This window comes from Ambystoma mexicanum, chromosome 1p (assembly GCF_040938575.1).
Source record: "Ambystoma mexicanum isolate Mex_15411 chromosome 1p, UKY_AmexF1_1, whole genome shotgun sequence".
Classification (NCBI taxonomy): domain Eukaryota; kingdom Metazoa; phylum Chordata; class Amphibia; order Caudata; family Ambystomatidae; genus Ambystoma; species Ambystoma mexicanum.
This window is the reverse complement of record NC_090921.1, coordinates 803,437,287-803,460,539: the sequence shown is the minus strand read 5'-3', so window position 1 is coordinate 803,460,539 and position 23,253 is coordinate 803,437,287. Positions and strand designations below refer to the sequence as shown.

At 43.2% G+C, this 23,253-nt stretch overlaps 1 protein-coding gene across 1 annotated transcript in view; it reads right to left on the bottom strand.

The window, feature by feature from the left end:
* Positions 1-271: 271 nt before the first annotated feature.
* Positions 272-23,253, bottom strand: part of CA14 (carbonic anhydrase 14) — a 329,457-nt gene continuing 306,475 nt past the window's right edge. Inside the window, exons 10-11 of the mRNA XM_069652164.1 lie at positions 18,759-18,843; positions 272-664 (exon numbers count right to left, since the gene is read on the bottom strand). Coding sequence (XP_069508265.1) covers positions 577-664; positions 18,759-18,843 — 173 coding nt within the window. The 3' untranslated portion in view covers positions 272-576. The remainder of the gene's footprint in view (positions 665-18,758; positions 18,844-23,253) is intronic.

Below are 23,253 nucleotides of genomic sequence, written 5' to 3'. Positions count from 1 at the left end.
GTCGGGAGGTTCTGCAGATGAGCAGTCCGTAAGTGTTCTGTGACGAGACATGTCTTCAGCTGCTCTCTTCCCCGCAGTCCTTAATGCAGCTGGGTGCAGATAACCGACCAATAGCAGTTTTCCTCCAACTATCACCGTTGGATTAAACCATTCTGACTTTGGAGGGGAATGGGAGAATTCTATTTTCGGAAGGCAGGCAGGACAGCTTGTGTAACCTGCAAGTGCCCTGCCGCGTTGCACCGACTTTCCAAGGAAGATAACAGTAGTTCAGTTGTGGTGGCAATTGTAGTTTTATTATAAAACATATACACTGCTTATTTTTCCGTTTCGGCCACTTATCGCTTTGTTTCATGGTGTGGCACTGTCTCAATGAATAAAGCAAAAAGAAATTGGCAATTAAAAAGAGAAGCTGGACCCGCAGTGCCAAGAGTCCCAACATTTGGCAGATCAGGCGCTGACCGCGTGCGTGTTCACTCATCGTGGTCACTACGTAGGAGTGGCATCCTTTACCCATCTACTAGATGCATTGCCCATGCTGGCAAAAGGTGGTTTGGTTCAGGGAGTCCAGGGCTGGCATCAGATGTTGGCACTGGCGTCTGGCTCAGGAGGGAGGGTGCTGGATGATTTCAGCACCACCTCTTTCTGCCCATTTCTGCTGTTCGCTCTGTCCAAGGATCAGAAAGAGGCAAATGGTTAGTGCACAGAAAATACTCAGTGAACAATGGGCAAAGCCTGCAACTCAGATCAGTACAGAATTTACAATTGGCATCTGGTTGAGAGGCGCAGCACAATCAGGAGTTCAGAAATGTGGGTGCCTATCCACAATCTCCTCACATTCTCTTGGGACATCTAGAGCCTCCCTCCAGCAGCCAGTTCTTTTCCTGGCTGCTTCCCCCTTCCTAGAGAGCCTACTCCCGCCCTGCCAGTCCCACAGGCCACAACTTCCCCACCCCTAACTTACCTTTTCCGTATCCCGCTCTGGGCTGTCTGCACGCGCTTCTTCACTGCCATGGAGATTGAGAAGGGACTTACTCTTCTTTCTAGTTTCCATGACAGTGGCCTTTTTATGTGCAATTTGCGCGCATACAATTTTCCTTCAAAATAAAACTGCAAAACGCAATTAGCATCTTAAAGGGATCCCTCAAGGTGACAGTAGTGATAAACCTAACTTTCTGGGCCAGACTGGCCTGGTAACAGCCCTGAGCCCTCTTGCGGTTCTCGCTGAACTCTAGCCTAACAGGCATGGGCTGGCTGGCAGACTTTTACCGGCCCCGTCCACCCCCCACAACTATATGATTCTGTTCAGTCTGATTTTATGCATTCTGTATCTAAGAGAATATCCTGTAACAGCGCCACGATGCCTCAGGGCCACTGTGCGCTTTATACATGTAAATAAATAAATAAATATGAGATGCTGCTTTATGGTACTGTTGTGCGACTAAATCAAAGCTAAATTCCATTATGCCTCTCTATGCATCGATAGTTGAGGTACGCCAACTTGTCTCTGTAACAGCGCCTCAATGCCTTTGGGTTTTTGTGCGCTTTATAAATGAATAAATAAATAAATAAATATGCACAGGATGCTAGGCAAGGAAGTCCTAAGCACTACAGACAGAATCCACAGGCGTGCCTCCCACTATGATCCCGCTCTCGTTTCTTATTAGGGCAGATTGAGACTCCCTTTTGGGCAAGTCAGTTCTTGGGGCTGAATTGGGCCTTTACCTGATGGCTATCTTGATAAAGATAAACGTTTATTTGGGAATGTTTATTATTATTATTATTTGGATATTTATTGAATGCAGACCTGGCTTTAGGAAGCAATGGAACACTTTACAAGTCACAGGGTGAAGCATGCAGCGAGGGAAGCAGATATAGATGGGAGTCGGGAGCTAACAAGGGGGCAGGCTGATAATACATACTCACTGGCTCAAGCTGGAGAACGGCACCATGCTGGTAGTTTCTGATTTAATACTGATTACATACAATATTGTGACATCTGCATGGGCCGATTTGATCTTAACTGTGAAGAAATGATAGTGTGCTCTGATGCTGGACTAAAAAAGAAGCCTTCGTTTTATGATTGTGGTAATACCTGTGAACAACTTGAAGGTAGCCCACACTTTATGGAGCATATACATTGTTTTCCTGAATGTTGCACTATCCAGCCACACCCAAAGCAATGCCCGAGCAGAACCTATTTGAGACAGCAGATGATGCTTTGTTTTCATTTTATGACTACACGTGAGGGGGGTGGGGCAGGGTCTTGCCAGAACACTCAGAACATATCGTTTGTCTAAGAAACCATAATGTATGGAACTCTCAAACCTCTATGTATTTCTGTGAAAGTCTCCCTGATTTAAGATATTTAAAGTTTAGATGTTTTGACTACATTTCATTCATGATGGAAATGAATGAGTCTTGCAAAAGACTGATGTTAGGTAGACATATTCCGCTTATTTGAGCACTGTGTACATTGTGCACTCTGGTTATTAGTCTCTTCTAATGTATTAATGAACATTTGTTTATAAATACTTTTATGTGAAAGCATCACTATTAACCGAAACACAACAAAATACATACAAAATAAAAACTTTTTTTTGTCCTATTACTTGCAATATCACCATTTTATGGCAAGGCACTGAAGCTTACTATTGTGCATTTTTAAGCATGGATGGGACAAAAACACAGCTGATACATTATACATTGGCTTGTAACAAAACCTATTACACACTGACTCAGAATAACAATCTGCAGATTGAGAACATCTTCCAAGCAAGTCCCTGACCAAAAGGCCCTGCAAGTCATGGCTCCCCTGATAAAGTGGGCACCAAACACTGATGCCTCCCTCCTTGATTCATAATCCAATCCAGTGTATCCATCAACACAGATGTGGCAAGGAATGCCACTGTAAAGACATGGATCCAACAGAAGGTCTAGCAGGTTAACATTTGAAAGAACCTGCAAACAAAAGTATTTTGCCCTAAGGGTAAAGCATTACCCATTCAAGATGAGCAGACATTGTGGACCTGTATACATTCACAGATCTGTTGGAATGAGAACCGGCAACATCACAATGGTAGTTTACTATGTCGACCTCGTAGGCTATGAAGGAATTCACATGCCTAGGTAAACACCATCGTAACAAAGACCTCAATGTGAAAATATATACCATCCTTGTGCCTGGAGCCCAAGGCTCTTGTAAAAAATCTGAAGCCACCTTCAAAGCCCCTCTTGGAGTTTGGAAGCTCCTGAAATCTTCCAAGTGATCATTCAGAGGGAATCCTAGATGATCAATCGATTGTAGAGACCTTCAGGGCTGGAGAGAAGGTTGGGTAAGTGAGCAAGTAAAATAGGGTTATCAGCACTCATTTCTAGTTCTAAGATATCCCATGCCAAGGATGGCCAAGATTGTGCTATTAGTGCCAGTTCCGCTGTCTTTTTTCAGGCCTGGAGAACACTCGGCAAAAGGGAGGGATAGTGGAAAGCAAGCTTGTAGTCCAAGATGGAAATAATGTGTCTGTGGCCTCAGGGTCTGGCCTCCAACTAAAGAAACATGGGAGTTGAGTGTTCAACTTAGATGCCAACAGATCCAACCTCATAGGCTCCCAGTGGGGGGAGAGGGCTGGAAATACAGGGTGGAAAAGTTGCCAATTTCTTAAGTAAATCAGCCTTCTGGAACATCAGTCTGCCCGTGTGTTGTAAACGCCTGGTAGAAATTCGACATTCCCAACAATGGGATATTGGAGATAGAATTCCCAAAACTGTTTAGCAATTCCTCAGAGAATTCTTGATGGTGTACCCCAAGATTTCTTTCATACCAGACAGCTGTCCATTCATCCAAAATGGCTCGCTGGTCTCAAATGAACCTGCAAGCATCTCCAAACAATGTTTGTGAGCCCTCAACTCCCAAAAGGGCCACGCCCGACCAGTTGTGTGTTCTCCATGCCTGGCTCCCTAGCCTGCCTGCCTGGCTGGCTGGCATTGGAATCTAATAGCAGATCGGGTGCAGAACCAAAGATTGCTTTGCCATTGCATGTTTCCCTTTGGATGACACACCATCTGATCTCTGCCTGGCCCTCTGGTGACATTTGTATCCAGTCTACAAAGTTGTATTCCCTCCTTAAGTGAAGGATCTTCAACCTGTGCAAGCTCTGTAGTGCAGTGGATCGGTGAAGATCCCCTGGATGGATGATGACAGAATTACTATGATCTTAGCCAGGTGGTAGAGGGACATAACAGACTGAAGTAACACCCACACCAATTCCATTTCTACCAATCGTACCTTTGTCTCTGGAAGGTGAAAGGAGTTGTCCAACGTGTTGATGTGGAACCCTGGGAAAGCCATACGTTGTGCAAGCTACATTTCTGATTTTCCACACTTACAATGAAACCCAGTTCCTGCAGGAGATTTGGGGATCGATTGAAGATGCCTTGTCACCAAGTCTGTTGAGTGAGCCATGAGAAGGGTATCATCTGGACATAAAACCTCCTGTTTACCTGAGGATTCTACTACTGGATGAAGGCACTTTGTAAAACACAGAGGGACTGATAAAAGGGCGAAAGTCAGTCAAGTGAGTTCAAAAGTGTGTCCAAACCCCACCACTGAGAAATGAAGGTAATGTCTATGAGGAGGGTATATGGGAACTGAGAGGTGAGAGGTGTGCATCTCTTAGATCCATGTGCACCATCCAATCCCCTGCCCCCAAGACATCCTGGAGAAGACAAATCGTCTCCTTCCTTAAAGGACGCTATCATTGAGCTCCCTTAGATTTATCAACAGATAAAGCCTTTTGTCCTTTTTCTACACAATGAACAGGATGCTCGCAAATCCTTAAATTGTGGGATGTGTATAGTCTGTTGCACCTTTCTGTAGAATACCATTTTATTTTCTGAACCATAATACATATTCCTAGATGAGAAAACTGAATGCTCCTTAATTGCCTGAAGCATTGGAAACCAGGTCTATGGGAAAGCCCTGGACCATCTTTAAAACTAAGGAATCTATTGTTATCTTTACCCAATATTGAGAAAAGGCCAAAGGCATCCCTGAACTTTAATAGGAAGGAAGGGTGATGTCAACTTAGCACTGATTTTTCTGGAGTTCAATCTCCTCCTGGGGAACCCACCTCTGTGAAATTGTCCGAAGATGCATTTGTGTTATACAGTAAACACATTGCCCAGTGAGCGTCACGACTTAAAATATCAACGTCAATGGCCATATCATCCTTTTGGCAGCTTCTGGCATGTCCATTCTTTTTTGCCAAAATAGCTACACCATCCTGGATTTATCTTGACAGGGAGACGAACACCTGTCTCCTCCTCAGGCTTCAGGGCTTCGGTACCAATTTGGGTACCGACAAAAAAGAGGGCTTGGCTAGAGGTTCTCACTGCATCCAAATTGCAGTGTCTGCCAGGCCGCAATTCCGTGGGGCTTGGTAATGCCTCTTCTGAGTGTGAGGAATCAGTAGTGGCCCCAAATGCCTTGTTGGGGTGATTCGCATATCCGGAAATTCTATTTCTGATGCCTTGTACTCTCTACACTGGCTTTCCTTTGAATCTCGCATACTCTTTAACTTTCTGTGCCTGGTATGTAAGTGTCTAAAAGGTCTTGTTCCCCTTATCTCCTCGTCTTTAGTCTTCTTTTGTTCTCCACCTCAGACTCTTCACTCCCAATCTCTTTACCTCCTACCTGTCCCTCACCCTCCTTGTGGCCCCTCTCGTTTTCGTGCCATCTCCCTCTTGGCTCCCAAGCCCTGGAATCTTCTCCCCTTCTTCTTCGTTCTATCTCTTCTCTGATTCTTTAATAAAAACTTGTCTTAAATTCCATTTTCTGTCTGACTGATTTATCATTTACTATGTGACATTTATTGTACTGTAATGTTGTTTTTGTAAAGTGCTTAGGCGTAAAGCGCTACAAAACAATTATAAAAATACAAAACTAAAATAAAACTTTGCCCACAGCTGTGCTTGGCCCCGTCCTTAAGGTTCTCTTTAAATTTCACAGGGCACAGGATATTATTCTACCATCCTTGTTTGTTGTTGCTAAAAGGAACTGGTGGAAACGCTTCCTTTTGATTTCTTTGTCATCGGCACTGCGAGTCATCCTGGACTCTTGCCGGCTCGCTTGTACTTCCTGGAGGAGGAGGGGCTTTGCGGCGGTCACGTGAGCTATCACGTGACACCATCAGGCTTGAAAAATCCGCCCCGGTAACCCTTGCGGCGTTAAGCCCGACTGCAGAGTAAAGGGCACTGCATTTTACATTTGAAGAGCTGTTTTGCTGCTGTTTGGCTCTGGGTGGCACTAGTGATCGGAGGTAAACAGGCCAACATCTGGTTCAGTACTTGTAGAAGTACATGCTTGGTTTATTGTTGTACTAAACTGTTATTGGGAAGGAAAGACGGTTTATGCCAGACTCTCAAGCCATCAGGCGAATTGAAGCAATTGTGATCCATTATAGATGCATTTTATATGAACTTGTGAATCCCAACAGGCATCAACTTTTATATGAATTTTAAGTATATTGCTTGTCTAGTCACTCATTTTATACGTATTACATTTCCTTTTGTTGTGTATAGGGAAATATACCTCAATTGAGGAGTTTTTCTCAGATTTGTAAATTCTTAAATTAATTATCAACCATATTTTTTAGTAAGTTAAACCATGCCATTTACATTGAAGACAAAAATGCCAGCATTAAATTTAACATTAGTTAAAGATGGATCAAGAGTAATTCATACTCCTGTGGTTGGTGCCACGGTTACTCCGTCAAGGCAGCAGAAGAAACAATCTGAAACCTCTACAGTTAACAAAAAAATGGCAAACAAAGCCAAAAGTCCTCTATTTAACGGAAGAGGTGATATTCGTAAATACTGCAATTTGGGGGCTCCCATTGATACTAGAAGAAGTGAAATGCTCCCAAACAAAGTGATGCCTAACAAACTTGTTAACCTTTATAATCTAAATACTGGTTTGGATTTTGAAGTCGATGCTATTAAAAATAATGCCCCAACTATTGAGTGCATAAAAGGTGCAAGAATAATTTCAGACATCACCATAGAAAATGAAAGTAGACGCTGTGAGAACGACATTCAAGACCTAGGCAATAGACTTAGTACTATTGTTAAAAAGTCCCCTGAAGTCTGCACCGTAGAAGTTCAACACAGACTAGGGGAGGCCTTTTACAACACACACATAACTGGTCAAGTAGATGAGGATGCTCTCAACTTTATGAACCAATCCGGGATGTCCTCTAATGAAGAAGTGGTTTTTGTGCACTCTAACACAGGTGATCTCATGGAGGTTGATGACATCACCAATTAGGATGCAAAACTTAAGTAATCAGGTATCAATGGAGGTGTCTGATGGAGCATGTGATTCTAAGATTTTGGCAAACAAGAGTTCTCGGATTGTTCATGATTCATCGCTAGGTTCTGATAAAGACCTCCCTATAACCCCTTCATCCTTTTTATTACCCACTCCAAGACAAGTAAAGAAATCCTGGGAAGGACATACTGCTACGAGACGTAATAACACTCACTTGGAGGAAAGTACTGCACAGGGTGAAATGAGCTTAACCCTTTTGGCAATGAACTCGGCTATACTATCTTTGGCGAAACTATATGAAGCCATGGATGCATAAATTAATAATCAAACCATACTGTTAACCAAACTAACAGATACAATTACGGAAAGAGAGGTTGTGGCCAATCCCAGAACCTGTGAACCACAATTTGAGATATTTAGGCACTGTAGCATAAAAGATTCAGAGTTGCAAACCGATTACCTGACCACTACTGCCATCCAAAGTCAAGTGCAGTCCAATCACTTTGTTTTTGGCAAATGCCATCCTGCAATAAATGGGAGTCTAGAGTTGGAGTCGGAACTACAGATTGACTCTAATAATGAGGGTTTGAAGAACACAGTGTCCGGCCCAATTGTTGTGATATCTGAAGATGACCTTAATAATGAAGGAAGCCAACCAGAGCTAACTAATATCTTAACAAGAAAACTGCCAGATGCTTCTCTTAATAATAAAGAACAAAATCTCACTACAAAGAAGAAAGTTAACAAATCACGAGCAAAGCCAAGACGATTTTTAAAAATAACTAATCACAAACATGATGAGGCCTTGGAAATAGTGAATCATGATGGCTGCAAAGATCGACCAAAGCAGCCCATAGTGGTAAACAAGGGGAAACCCTCATCCAAGTTATATTACAAACCTTTAGATGATTAGTGGCTGCAAGTGAGGAGGCTAAAGTGGTGAATAAGGGAATATTTTGATTTGGAGCAGGTCATAAATCTGTGAATAATATGGCGACCGTAAGTGAGGAGCCTAAAGCCAATGAAACCACCCAACCCAAACCATCTCTTGCAATCTTGTCCTCGGTTGTACAACCAGAGAAAAACGGCCATGGGCGGATTGATACACAGATGCGTGAAGAAATAAACAAGAACATTGAACAGTATATTACAGAAAGACAACTGGAACTTTGTAAACAGGTTACTGAGCAGACAAATTTAGTGCCATGGAAATCCAAGCCTGCCTCTATGTCTATCCCTCATAATAATGAAAGAGATTTGGCAAAGGCAGAGAGAACACCTCAAGGAGGACCGTGGCAAGAAAGTTTAAATCCTGCTTGTTTACCATCCTTTAAAACAAGAGTAATGGGTCAGAATAGGTATCTTGGTTTTGTCTTAGAATGTAGAGAACATCCCTAAGACCAATATGACCTTAACCGTTCTTGTATTCTCAACATTTGTAAAGAAATACCTACCTTGAGGAATATTATATCCTCTGACATTGACAGAGTGGAATTTTTGAATGATAATGACCTGTCAAAGTCAAGGATTACCCTCCGTTTGATAGTTTTGGCCGATTTAGTATGGGAGGCCAGAAATGCATTCTTTCAAATGGGTTTTAACATCTATAGAGAAGAGTGTCAGGAAGCAGGAGGTGAAAGAATGGACTCAAGGAAATGGGTTCCACATACCTACGGATCAGGTAATAGAAGTCAAATCATTCATGAAAATGAAAAACTTGACCGCGCATAACAATTCATTTCCAAAGAACAAACCAACCTTGTATGCTGGAATACTCAGGGTTTTAAACATTTTGTTAACACTACTTGCTCAAATCTCAGTGTATTTAATATTGTTGTATTACAAGAAACCTGGTTGGTTGATTCACTTATTTGGAATGGATACAATATAGTGTTAGAACCTGCTATTGTGCTACCAAGAGGAATACCCATGGCTGGCTTACTTGTTGCTACAAAGAAATCTAAATGCTTTAAAATCACAAATTTAGATTCTGGTACACCATTTATTCAATTTATTAGACTCTCAAGTAAAACGTATATTTTTTTGTTAGTGAACATCTATTGGGGGAAAGCCCACTTGTCATCAGAATGTTTCTTTGACAATTTGGAAAGAATTTTTTTGCTAATTGCACTTGAAAAAAATGTCAACTTTGTGCTAATAATGGGTGATATCAACTTGCATCTGCTGTCCCAAAAAAAGGATAAATTAATGCATGATGAAATCAGATGGAACCAATGCATGGAAAACATGCAACTGGTAATGACTAATGGTGCAGTGGACGGTGATATTCCCTTTGCTAGTACTTGGCATAATGGGCCATTTGAGGCTACTATTGACTACATTTTTGTAAATAAAGCAATGATGAACATGGTCCAGTCCCTGAATATAAGACCTAATACTAAAAGTGACCATCACCAACTCTGTTTAAAGTGGGAGTTGGAGATTGAACCATCGGGAAAGCATGAGGGAACGTACAAAGGCAATATAATTGCCAATAATGCAAGGAACCGATTGAAATGGTTTGATGATTCCTTAATACGTTTTGATAAACATCTGTATTTTAATTTAGGAAGGGACTATGTTTCCTCAATGCTTTAATAGGTCTCAATTAAAAATTCTGTCCCAGGCCAAAGCCATAAACATAATCACACATTTGACAAAGAGGTGAAAGACAAAGAAACAGAGTTACGTCATCAAATTCGCATGTTAAAGCAACTACCCAACGATGAAAAAATGTTAAGAACGAAGCAACTTTGTATGAAATATAAGAACTGGCAAAAAGGAAGGAAAGCATTGCTCATTCAGAGAGACAGTGAACTAATGTTAAGAAAGACTGCTTCCAAATCAACAGCGGATATATGGAGAGTATTAAATGTAGCTACATACAAAGAGCAAAATTCCATACAGGTAAACTCCATCTCAGCTGAAACGTGGTGTACATATTTCAGCCAAGCATATCAATCCTCCTCAAGAGATAGTCAATCTTCTTTTCGAAGAATAAGTAAAAACTGGAATCATTCATTTACGTTTGACCGGATTGACATAGTAATGCTCATAACAAAACTTAGCAGTTTGAGAGCTCTGGGTCCTGATGGACTTACAACAAGATGCTTAAGGAGAACCCCAAAATATGGTCAAGTATTCTTACACAAATATTCAAAGAAGTAATGAGAACTGGGATCGTACCTTCTTCATGGAGAAAGTCCATTCTTATACCGTTATACAAAAAAGGTAATAGATTAGACCCGGCCTCTTATAGGCCCATAGCCATCCTCGACTGCCCGGGAACATTTTTTGCACGCCTGGTACTTCGCAAATTTAATGTGTGGCTTGATAACAAAGGATTAAGAGATCCATGGCAAACAGGTTTCGTGAAGGGTCTAGGCCCCGGGATTAATTTGCTATGTGTAAACGCAATCATCGCTAAGTATGCCAAACTAAAATCTCCTTTATATGTGGCTTTTGTAGACTTTAGAACCACTTTTGATGCGGTTTCCAGGGAACTTCTTTTCATGAAGCTAATGAAAAACAACTTCTCCTGGAACCTTCTCAAGTGGATCATTGATCTACGTTCTCAAACCACACTGCAAATTAGATTATCCAACGATGGGAGTCTATCTGACTCGATATCTAGTTTCAGAGGTCTTAAGCAAGGATTCATGCTTGCATCATCCATTTTTAATTTCTTCATCCTTGACATTGGCAAAGACCTTTATGATATCACAACTGACTCCCCGAGGTTGGGTTTGTGTGAAGTCAAATGGCTGTTATATGCCGATGACCTTTTGTTGTTATCTAGAACGCCAATGGGCCTTAAAAATATGCTTTGTGCTGTGGAAAAATACGCAATACATAACAAAATGACTATTAACACTAAGAAAACTCAAGTGATTCAATTTGGCAGTTGTAAGCAAAGAACTAAAATAATTGAGTGGAAATTGTATGGCGAGACGGTTAAAACTGTAAGTGAATATGTTTATTTGGGTTTAAACATTAGCAATAATCTGTCTGATTCCCCTCATTATTCCAGTTTACAACGAAAATGGAATAATCTGATATCCCAAGCAAAAATCATCAGGGGTAAATATTGCAAATTCTCCATTGCTCCTCTTCTAGTCTTTTACAAACAAAAAGCCATGCCAATTGTGTCATATGGAGCGGAAACTAAACTAATTCTAAATAAGTGTTTTTGGGATATAAAGGAGGGGCTTTACTGGAAAACTCTGTTATGTTTACCCTCATCCGTTACTGTTGCTCTAATAAGGCACGAGCTAGGGCTAATATTTTTACATGCGAATTACAAATGGGAATTGTGTATGCTTTATAGGAAATGTGTTTTAGTGAAAAACAGAAATGGTCTTGTTGTACAACTGGCCCGTTATATACAAAACTCTAATGATGTTTATATTCTTCAATGGAAACTACAGGTGTGGAAAATTATGCAAATTGCTGGCATAACTGACAATTTACTCACCCATAATCCGGACAAGGCTAAATGTAAAATGTGGGAAATGGATTGGATACAAAATAGAGAATCGTGTTACAAGTATCAAAGTTTTGTTCAAAATCCATGTGCTCATAAAGCTTATGGTAACACTGAATTGTAGCTCTTAAAAACTCCTTGCACCATCCATCGTAATGGCCTTATTCGATTGAGACTGAATTTATGGCACACGAGAACTGTAACAGCCAAATGGACCAAGGACATATTGGCAACTACTACATGTCAATTCTGCAATATTGAGGAGGAATCCTTAGAGCACATCTTTACAAAATGTGATGTATTAATGCATTTAAGAATTAAGCACTTTAAAACCCTATTTGAGTCTAGACTTTACATGGGTCCAGGAGATCTATGGAAGCATATATTCCATGTATACTCAAAATCAGTGGGGTATGCATCTATACATTTTTTAAATGAGATAAAACTTGGTAGAGATGATGTGGATAATAAGAATGAAATACTGTAACAGTGGAAAATGGGTAATAAGATGTAATGGCGTGAAGTTTTCTTATCCAGATTCTGACTTTGTTGTATAGAAATTTTTTAAAAAAGTATTCTTTTATATTTTGTAAAAAGATTAAATTTGTAATGATTGTTAAATTTTATTTAAAATGATAATTGTAAAGATGTAATTAGCATGTTTTGAAAGGTTGAGTTTCTCAACCATATCAAATAAAAAATAAAAAATAAAGATTATTGTACCATCCTTTTATCCCCAATCCAGTGTGTCTAGAAGAGGAACAGTGGCACAATTTGGAAGTCAAGAGGTCTGTCTTGGCTTATCTGGACAGAACTGTTTCTATTAGGCAGTCAGAAAGTTTATGTTTTACCTTTGGGGGTCCCAGGCTTGGCATTAGGACATCAAACTATTTGTCGATGTATTTGGCAAGTGATTGCTTTGGCCTGTTCAGTGGTGACGGTTCCCTTTCCAGCCTCTATTCAAGGTTGCTTGACTAGAGAGATGATGGCCTCCTGGATGGAAGTGTGGGGAGTGCCATTCAGGACATCTGCAGGGTGGCGACCTGGGCCAACCTGAACACTTTCAAAAACACTGTCGCCTCAGCTTGCGTAAGCAGGGTCTGAACTCCTTAGGGGAGGGGGTGTTGAGCACTGGTACACATGTTCAATGGTGATTTTTTAGTTGTGGCCAGTAACAAATTGATGACACGGTGTCGAAGCTGCAGTCTAGTTGGTCTGCGTTTTTATTCATGGACCATTTTTCACCACTATGTTTGGTTTAACTGACAAGTAAGTATTGGGAGGAGGAAGAAGGACGTGGAGGTAATGAGATGGTTACTTAATGGTCATCCTCATTACTCCTAGTCCTACTCTTGCTCATCACAGTACTTGCGGCCCAAATCTCCTGCCCTGGTGTGGTGTAAAAAAACAACCATGATGTGTTACAAGTTGTTGACAAGTTGTGAGGGCTGTATGTGTTATGCTTTCAGTGGAGAGGGGTGGGCATTTATTGTTTATTGACAAGTTAGGATGGATTCCTGACATGGACGTTGGGACCTCACAAGTGAGTACTGTGGTGGGGAAGAGTAGGACTAATGAAGATTACCAGTAAGTAACCAGCCCATTACTGTGCTCATGTAATGGAGCTCAGTAACTGTGAAACGTTAACCAGAGAGACGAAAGCACAAAGTGAGGGTGCATACCTCTTTCCAAGCTTTGTATGACAGAAAGCCTAGGATCAAAAGCAAGCACAGCCATGGGGATGTATCGTCTCTCCCTCCTCCTTTTAATGTTCAGCTACTTCTAGTTTTTCTGTTGAGGCCTTCTACTCTTTGAGTGAGGGCCAGAATGGAAAAAGAATACTTGGGTAAGGAGGCTGCGGCTACAGTTTTGATCCAGATCGTTCACTACATGGTGTTCCCGGAAGCACTCCTTACGTACCCGCAGACAGGATCACGAGATCTCCTCTCTTACAGTTCAAACCCACATTGAGATCTGGTTTTCCTCTCCCCACTTAGATTAAGGAAGAGATCCTCAGAGAATGGAAGGAATCAGATAAAACGCCTGTCCCCAGAGTTTTGGCAAAACTCTACCTCTTGAAAGGGAAAGAGAAATCCACATCACAGAACATTCAGGTGGACACTATTCTCCCAAGCCTGGTTGAGCGGTCTTCAATGGCCTTGCAGGAAGTCAATAAAGATCCAAAGGACAGGAATGTCGATAGCGCATTGAAAAAGGCCCATGGTGGAGCCCATCTGGTGCTCAGGATGGCTACATACTCATCATACACAGTCAAAACAGCCCCATTGTGCCGAGAATTCCTGGGCAAGGCAGTAGAGGAAGGGAGTGATCCTCTGCTGATACCCCAAACTGTTAAATTGCAAGTAGAGTTTATTTCGGACTTGGGATGTGATGATGTTAAGGCTTCTGCAATGGCAATTGGATGCACAGTGGTAAGTCAGTGACATATGGAGATGCAAGGCTGGCATTATGACTCTCATCAAAAGACAGTTGCTATGAAGATTCCTTTTGAGGGTCAGATGCTATTCAGTGACTCCCTTGAGGACAAGGCCCATTGATCTTTTGAAGCAGACAAACATATAGGAAAACTCAGGCAGAAGACAGGTCCAAGGTCCATACCATCTTTGTCCTCCAAAAGGCCCACTAGACATCAAGCCTCTGGTCCAAGTTCCCACATGTGTCTATGAAATGGGCAGTAATGGCAGGCTAGGCATCCCTCATGCCCTGCAAAGAAGCAGATGTCCTGATGCCAGGCCAGTGTGGGGTTACCAGAGATTGTTCTGGGACAAGTGGTCACTGCAGTCTGGTGAATCCCATGTCAACAGGCATTTTATGATGGGGATACCATCATTCTTTTAAAAAACGAGGCCACTCAAGACCATTTGTACTCTGGGTCCAGGGAGAGTCAGGAGGGAAGCAATGCGACAGGCTATCCGGGGGGTGTTGCTGAAGAAGGCATCCAGACAAATACCTGCACAGGAGAAGGGACACAGAGTGTACTCCATTGTATTCCTTGTCCCCAAGCCCTTGGGAAAACTCAGACTCATGATCCATCTGAGAAGGCTAAATCTCAAAGTAGTGGCTCAATACTTCAAGATGTAGTGAGCCCAACATATTACTTCACTGGTGCAGGAGAGGCATTTTTTGGCATCACTGGACCTGCAGGACACCTACTTCAATGTACCAGTCTGGAAGAGGCACCAATAATTCATGAAGTTTGCAGTAGGCAAGGAACATTAGCGGTTTAGAGTCCTCCCGTTAGGGAGTCAGCACCTCGGTTTTTCACAAAGGTCATGGGACCAATTGTGGCCTCTTTCCATCTCCATGAGGTCCAGTCATTCCCATATTTAGACGATTGGCTGATCAATGCCTCATCCTTAGATCGCCTTGTTCAGCATGTAGGACTAACTTTCAGTACAATAGAGTCCATGGGGTCCTTGATCAACAGTGCCAAGTCTCAGCTCCTGCTTTCTCAGCTTTCTCGGGATCTCCAATTCATTGGATCAAGGTTTTGGACTGCAGAAGGAAAGGGAATGCTTCCAGTTGATAGGGCGCACAGACTGCAGAAAATCCTGAGGGATTTACTCTCAACACCTCAAGGCTCAGCAAGGGAAATCATGCAAGGAAAGCGGCACACGATCTTGAGTGTTTTCTTGGTTCTCTGGGCTCGTCTCCATATGAGACCGTTATTGGTTCACCTTCGCTGGTTTTTAGAAAGAAGAGTCTCAAGACTTCAAGAAACTGATTCCAGTTGTCCAATCACTGAGACAGGAGTTGATACTTCAGATGCAAGTAGGATGGGTTGGGGAGCTATCTTTCAGGGCTGTCCTTGCCAAGAGTTGTGGACAGAACAGGAGGCATCCAGCCCCTCCAATTGGAGAGAATTGGCAGCAGTCTCAAGGGCCCTTTGGGGGTTTTCCCCAATCATCACGGGGAATTCTCTCTTAGTACAGAGAGACAACACCACAATAGTGTGTCGTGCCAAGAAAAGCAGGGTGGTCTACGCTCGTAATACCTGGAGGGTCTGGCACAAGAGAGGAGGAAATGGGCAGTGTCAAACCTTGAGTCTTTAAAGGCAGTATACACCAGAGGGCTGGACAACTTGCCAGCAGACAGGCTGATCAGGGTGTTTCCCACTACAGAACGCGAGCTGTCCTTAACGGCAGTACACATCAGAGGGCTGGACAACTAGGTAGCAGACAAGATTAGCCGTTTTTTTTTTCTTCTGTGAAATGGGAGCAGAAGGCAGAAGTGCTTCAGGGCATTTACGGGAAATATGGGTTCCCAAGTGTGGACCTAGTTTAAACCCCACAGAATAAGAACGTCCCTGGGTTCTGCTCCAGGTTTCCATCCCCTAGGCACCTGGGAGTTGGATGCAATATCTATAGTTTGGCAGAAGAGTCTGTATGCCTTCCCTCCTCTCCTGTTGATCCCAAAGGATTTGATAAATATCAGAGACTCAGTATCAGAGGTTACAGTAGTGGTCCTGTTTTGGCTATCAGGGGTTAGTTCCGTCTCCTACTGAACCTAGCGGTATCCCCAGTTTTTCCAGTCCCCAGGCCTCTGGAACCCTTAAGCAGTTCTTAAGGGAAAGCATATCCAAAATAGTTAGTGTGGGGAGTTTGGAAGTTGACAGGGAAAGACTTTAATTCAGAGGTCTTCTAGAGAAGCAGCCTGCTCCATTAAAAATGATTTTAAAAAACCAACCCTAAAACCACATGGGAGCAACTGGGAAAATACATTTTGAAAAGGGTTTTTAGGCAACATTAGGTCTGTTATCAAGCATCCTCCAATTTCTCCAGGAGGGTTTTAATTTGGGCTTGGCAGTGTCTACTTTGAGGGCTCAGTAGGCTGCCATTCGTACCTCCAGTGAGGTGGGAGGGAAAGATTTGGAAAATATGGGGTTGGTCAAAAGGCTGCTGAAATTTCTTTCCCTCTATAGACACATGTCTGTTTCAGATTTGCCCCCAGGGATCTTCTGCTGGACCTCAGAGCATTGCAGGTAGCCCTCTTTGAACCGCCAGAAAACTATTTCTATGAGACATTTAACAGTCAAGATCGTTGCTCTAGTGGCCATTCCTTCTGAGAGTCGTTTCGGGGAAATATGTGCTTTATCTTGTGAAGCTTCGTATTTGGTCGTTCAACCTGATAACTTGTTTCTTAGATGTCATCCAGCCTTCCTCCCAAAGGTGGTTTCCAAGTTCCATAGACCCCTGGTAAGTATCCTACCATTATATTTTCCTAACCCTTCCTCATAAGAATTGGAGTGGGGTAAGCTGGATGTCTGCAGGGTGGTCCTTGTCTATCTAGAGAAATAGGGTTTTCCGTTCCTCTAGTAGCCTCATTGTCACCTTTGGGGGGACCTATCCGGATAGGAAAGCTATGGTTGGCCGGTGGATGAGAGAAACCATCTATTTGGCTTATCATTCCTCTTGTACAACCCCCCCTCTTGAAATACAGGGAAGGTCAATAAGGTCTATGTCGGCCTCATGGGCAGTGGCCTGAGGGATTTCTGTTCACAACATTTGCAGGGATGTTCCTTGGTCAGACCCTAATACGTTTGTCAGACAATTGGCCTCATTACGACCCAGGCGGTAAGTTACCACCTGGGTCGTACCCTTACCATCATTTACACCATGGTGGATGGCAGATTTACCGCCCCATTCCAAGGTGAGTGGGGCGGTAAATCCCCATTTCCCATTTTACCCTTCCCCATTCCCATTTTTGCCCCATAGGGCATAATGGGAGTGGGGAAGGCGCTAATTACGCCACCGTAAATTACGGTGGCATAATTAGCACTAAGTTCCCTTTGCGGCATGGATTTTAACACCTTGGAATCAGGCGTTAAGGGTCGGCGCCATTTACGGCGCCGTAAACCCCTTAACGCCTGGGTCCTAATGAGGGCCAATATAGACTGAATCTTCATCTGCAAGAAGCAGATACTTTTGGAACTGGCTTATTGAGTGCCATGATCCCACAAAGCTACCAATCTTGAAAAGTGTGCAATTTCTGACTAAACTGGTTACAGTGGGTGAGCATGACATATGTCCCCAGGTACTTCTTGTTCTAGGCTCATTAATTTTACTTAAGTTGGTACACGTCACAAGTAAGTACTGGGGCGAGGAAGAGGGAAATGGAGGTAATGCAGGTATTACTTACCGGTAATCTGTATTACTCTTATTCCTGCTCTTCCTCGTCACTCTACGTATGTCCACCCTCTACCTCCTATTTGAAAAATGGGCCTCCATGGGCAGTTATAAGTAACTGTCACTGGTCGGTAGATGGGGCCTGGTATGCTCCTAAGGGAAGAGACGGTACCAATGTGAAGAAGCATGGAAGGGGAATAAGGGTTCCTGAATAAGAGGTAAGGCTACCACACAAGTACTGTGACGAGGAAAAGCAGGACAAAAAGTAATGAAGAATACTGGTAAGTAATCCCTGCATTATGGGAATCTGGGACAAGATGGCCACACGCAATAGACTGTATAAGGACTATGGGACTGGAAGTCCAGCACTAAAAACATTATAAAGTCAGAAAAGTGTTCTTGCTGCTCTCAGAATAAAGAAATAAGTCAAATGCGTAACAGGAAGGATCTGTGCCTTCCCATAACGGGAGGAAAGACATGCTTTTTATTTTTATTTATTTATTTGTTTATATCGCGCCGGAGCCCGCAGGCATCAGGGCGCTCCAAAACATAACCATAGAGCACATTGGCATGTTTGCGATTCGCTGGCTGGGGGTGTCATAGCAGGGGGGATGTGTGACACCACAAGCAACGCAATGGAACCAAAGCAACTGTCAATCGTGTTTAGAGCCAGACCGTAACTGTGTGAAAGATCCCCACTGATCTTTCTTTTGTTATGGGGATAATCACACTTTAAAGTACACCCACCTCTGCCAGAGGTGGCCAATGCAATATGAAATCAGTCATAAGGGTTGTAAGAACTCACCGTATCTTCTTCACGATGATGTGGGCAGTGACGAAAAGCCCTAAGAAGCCAAACAGGATCCCAAACACAATGGCGACAACTACACCTGGGTAAGAGAAGACAGGACAAATGCGGTTAGTGACTCATTCAGTGCACAGATTCAGGACACCAAAGGAGCAAGTGCGCTTAAGGGAGGTCCAGCAGGAGCAAGAGATCAGGGCCGGTAGTATAGTTTCCTTCCTTTGTAAAGCTAAGATTCAGTCAAAATGAAACGTTCACAAGCGTTTGCACGAGGCTTTTGCTCGAGTTAAAATAACAAAAAAGTGGATGCCCGCCTCCGAGTGCCTGTCTATCCATACCTGCTAATTTATGCATCATATCTATGGTGCAATTTCTTATGAAGGGGCTTCAATGTCAATATATGTGGTACGTGAATGTCACATGTTCAACTCTACTGCTCATCAAATGGCCCAAGATTTGCATAGATGTGTAGTACTGTACTCGGAGAGGTGGACATTTAAGGGCGTATTGAAACTCCCCTTTCCACTATGGCACCAAAGGCTGGGCCAAACCTCTGTAGAGCAAGCTAACATAAGACACGGATGCCAACATGCCCCATTCCAGTGGGGAGATGTTAGTTAGACAAATCCTGATTTTAAATTTGCATTCTGGGACTTCTTGTCCCCGACTTCCCGATTATTACCCCAGGTGTACAAGTCCCAGAATGCAGAGTGAAAACTTGGACTGGATTAGCATCTCCCGACTGGAATATGGCATATTGGCATGTATAATGAGGACACACTGCGCCAAATGAATATGCCATGTCATTAACATGCATACAGATAGCACTTATGACACTGTTCATGTATATGTCCTCTCTGCAAGGAGGCACTACAGGCAAAGGTTTCCAAGAGCTGCTTTAAGTCCTGTATATTACGAATAACCTGTTGGAAAAATGAAGAAGCAAATTGTGTTTTATCCCTTATGAAAGCAAATGTGGTTATACTTCGATGATGAATAAATATTGATTAAATACATTTATATTTTCCCTACCAAATATAATTTTTTATCTGCTTAGCGTTTTTGCTGAGTGCTGGACACCACCTACCCAACAGCGCACATCAGTCACTGGAGGGATAACCTAATGTTTACAGAATAGCAGCTGGTGCTGCTGTTGTGTCTCAACAGAGACACCGTAGCAGATGGCGGGGAGAAAACTAGGGGCACGGACAGGAAGGGGAGGGAAACAGACGAGGTGGAACATTGCAACTTAAGGAAAGGATAATGATAATAAAGAAGATGAGTTAACCCTCCGCTGTTGCGTTCCGTTCATTATTATTTTATCAACTTGCCAAATATGTCAGACTGCTTCCGATAGGATAAACTAACTGGCGCCGAAGAAAGACTTAACGCACTCCACGATTACTGCGTGCTCTGCCGATTGACAGACTCCATAAGTATATCCATTCCAGCCCGAATTCCCCAGGTTCAGTCAACGACTCACCACATCTCCTCCACTCCTGACCTCCCAACGCCACGTCACCGGTCCGGAGCGCTGTCATCGACTACCTCACCAACTGCTGATTCCTACGCCAGCTCATCCCCGGTAAGTAATCCGCCCGTCACACAAAAGGAAAAAGGATTTTGTTATCCGGGCGCTATGCCGCTCCTCCCACTCCCTCCTGGCAAATGATCAGCATACCGACAAACACCCAATAAACGTCCCGTTGCCCACCCACTTTTCTAGATGCTTCTACCTCCAAGAAACACAAAACCATCTTTCTGGTCCATACGCTGTGGACATCTCCCCACAAAACGCAGAGCCAGTTCCCTGCTGCCCAATCCGTGCTCCTTCTATCCTAATAGTGTGCCTCTCTTTTTTCCCAATGCACTAATTTGCAACACTTTAGTCCATGTGCTACTTTACTCCCGCTGTTCACTGCACTAGATATCATGTTTCCTCTCCACATACTACTGCCAAAACCTGGTGATCGACAATTAAATATATTAACGATGGACTAACTGAGCATCCTCCCTCCAATTTCCAGACAAGATGGAAGATGAAAACCCTGCTCAACAGTCCTCTCCTCGTATTCACAGAGCGTTCTTTCTCAGGCAACTCCACCCCTTTGAACTTGTGCTGCAGGTTGACAGAGATCCCAGGTTGCGAGACTGGTACAAAGTCATGGAAGACTTCATCAAAGCAATGGGTGATGGGGGACACAACTGATATGATAAAATGTTCACCACCTGGTAGGATGGGAAGTCAAATCATACATTAAAACACTGACCAAGAGAGGTTATCCTACACCACCCTCAGTACAGCATTAAACAACAAGTTTATGAAAACCTCCATCCTGGCTACGAACTCTACACCTTCAACTAACGCAGCGAGAAACTACAAGAAACCATCAAAGAATGTATCCCTCGCCTCCAAGAAAACAGTAACCCACTGTCAATGTATTGCATTCTCTGACGAGGAAGCCATCTGACTCCAAAGAAGTGAATGATGCACATCCTCGACATTCAGGGAACACCTCCTCAAAAAGACTTTTCTCCTCAAAAGAATACTTGACCTCACCTGAGTTTATGAATGGGTTGACTGACAGGCAGCCGAGATGGAATCTCTAAAGAAACATGAGCGAGTAACGTCACTCACCACCAATACTTGCACGCAATCTTCATCAAATCGTCCCACGGTCCACACACTGCTCCCAACAGCTAGCCAAGCGGCAATGTTACAGATGTGGTTTCTCATTCCCACACAAAGGACCCTGTCTCACACTGGGCCAACAACGCAGTAAATGTCGTCCAAACCACTTCCAAACTCTCTGCAGGGAAGGCAGACAATTCCCACCTAATCCTAAAGAAAGGCCCACCTCACTACAACAAGCTGTCAGATATAAGTCCTTGATGTATCCCTGCAGGATGACTCATACATACCAAATACATCTGCAGACGAATATACATCCAACGACTAATAGGTCTACCTCATGACGGACAAGACCGACACAAAAACATCTTCAAAGGTGGCATTACATGCCCATGGCCTGGACACAGACTCTATCCACAGCTCAAATATTCCAATGGGGGGGGGGCTGCACAACATCTCCATTGCACTGGACAATTCTCTTTCAAGCTCCACCGTGCAACTAAAACAACTCTAGCTATCATCCACATACTAAGACACTGGGCCTCATTCCGAGTATGGCGGTAAGGGTTAGCGGCCACCGGTAACGAGACCGGTGGCGGTGATCCCTTACCGCCATACTCCGAGTTTCCTTTGCGCCCTCGCCCTTAACGCCTGCTTTGAGCAGGTGTTAAAGTCAAGGGCGCAAAGGGGCCTCCAAGCCAATAACGGTGACCGTAATGAACGGTCACCGTTATTTGCATCTTCCCCATTCCCATTGAGCCCTATGGGGGCTCATTTGGGAATGGGGAAGATCCTTGGTGAATGGGGAATTACCGCCCCGCCAACCTTGGAATGGGGCGGTAATTCCGCCATCCACCAAGGCGCTGCCGGTCTGGGTACGGCGTTAACCAAGGCGTTAATAGCGCCATTGGTTAGCGCCGTACTCGGAATGAGGCCCACTAGCTGTTAGCAGATGCTTGATTTGCTAGAAACAATTGCTAGCCTTGCAAAGATCAACTGTGTCATGACAAATACTCAACCCCCATCCACGATTCTATCTAGCACATCATTACAAAGAGAATGTCCTCAGCTTATCACAGATCTAGGTAAATTCAACGACCCTCCCATACAGCTACACATTAGCAATGTTGTAAATCGGTTACTCAACATCCCTGAAGGGTGAGTTTTCACCTTCAAAAGGAAGTCTCAGAAGACCTGCACTGATGCTCTGAGTGTGTAGCGTGATACAAATAATAAAATAAAATATTTAAAAATAAACTATAAAGACCTTTTTCAGGTGACATCACTAAGGTTGCCACAGGACTCATACCATGTGTTTCCCAAGTTGTTGTCCCTAATGCGCGTCCCATGCCTAGATGTTTCATTGAGTGTGAACAACGTCCTGGCCCCACACTTGAAGACATGATCACCCGGTTAAACAAAGCAGAAAAATTCACGAAATTACACTGCAATCAGGGCTACCATCAGCCACTACTACATCCAGACTCCCGGTCCATCACTACCTTTGCACCGCACAAAGGTCTATTTAGATGCAAATGATTAAATGTTGGCATTTCTACCACCACAGAAATTTTCCATTAAACCATTTGCAAATATGCTTTCCTTTTCCACACGTTTTTAACTATAGCAATGATATCCTGATAATCAGCTGGACACAAAAAGATAATGACAACACTTTGACCCAAGCCTGCTAAGCCATCCTGGAGGCAGGGCCCACCCTTAATGTGGAAAAATGTGGAATTAATAAGTATCATCTAAAATACTATGGTCACATCTTCTCTATACATGGTATGATCCCTGACCCTAGAAAAAATGGATATTATTCATCTATTGTCCCTACCAACTCAGATGGCTGAAACACGG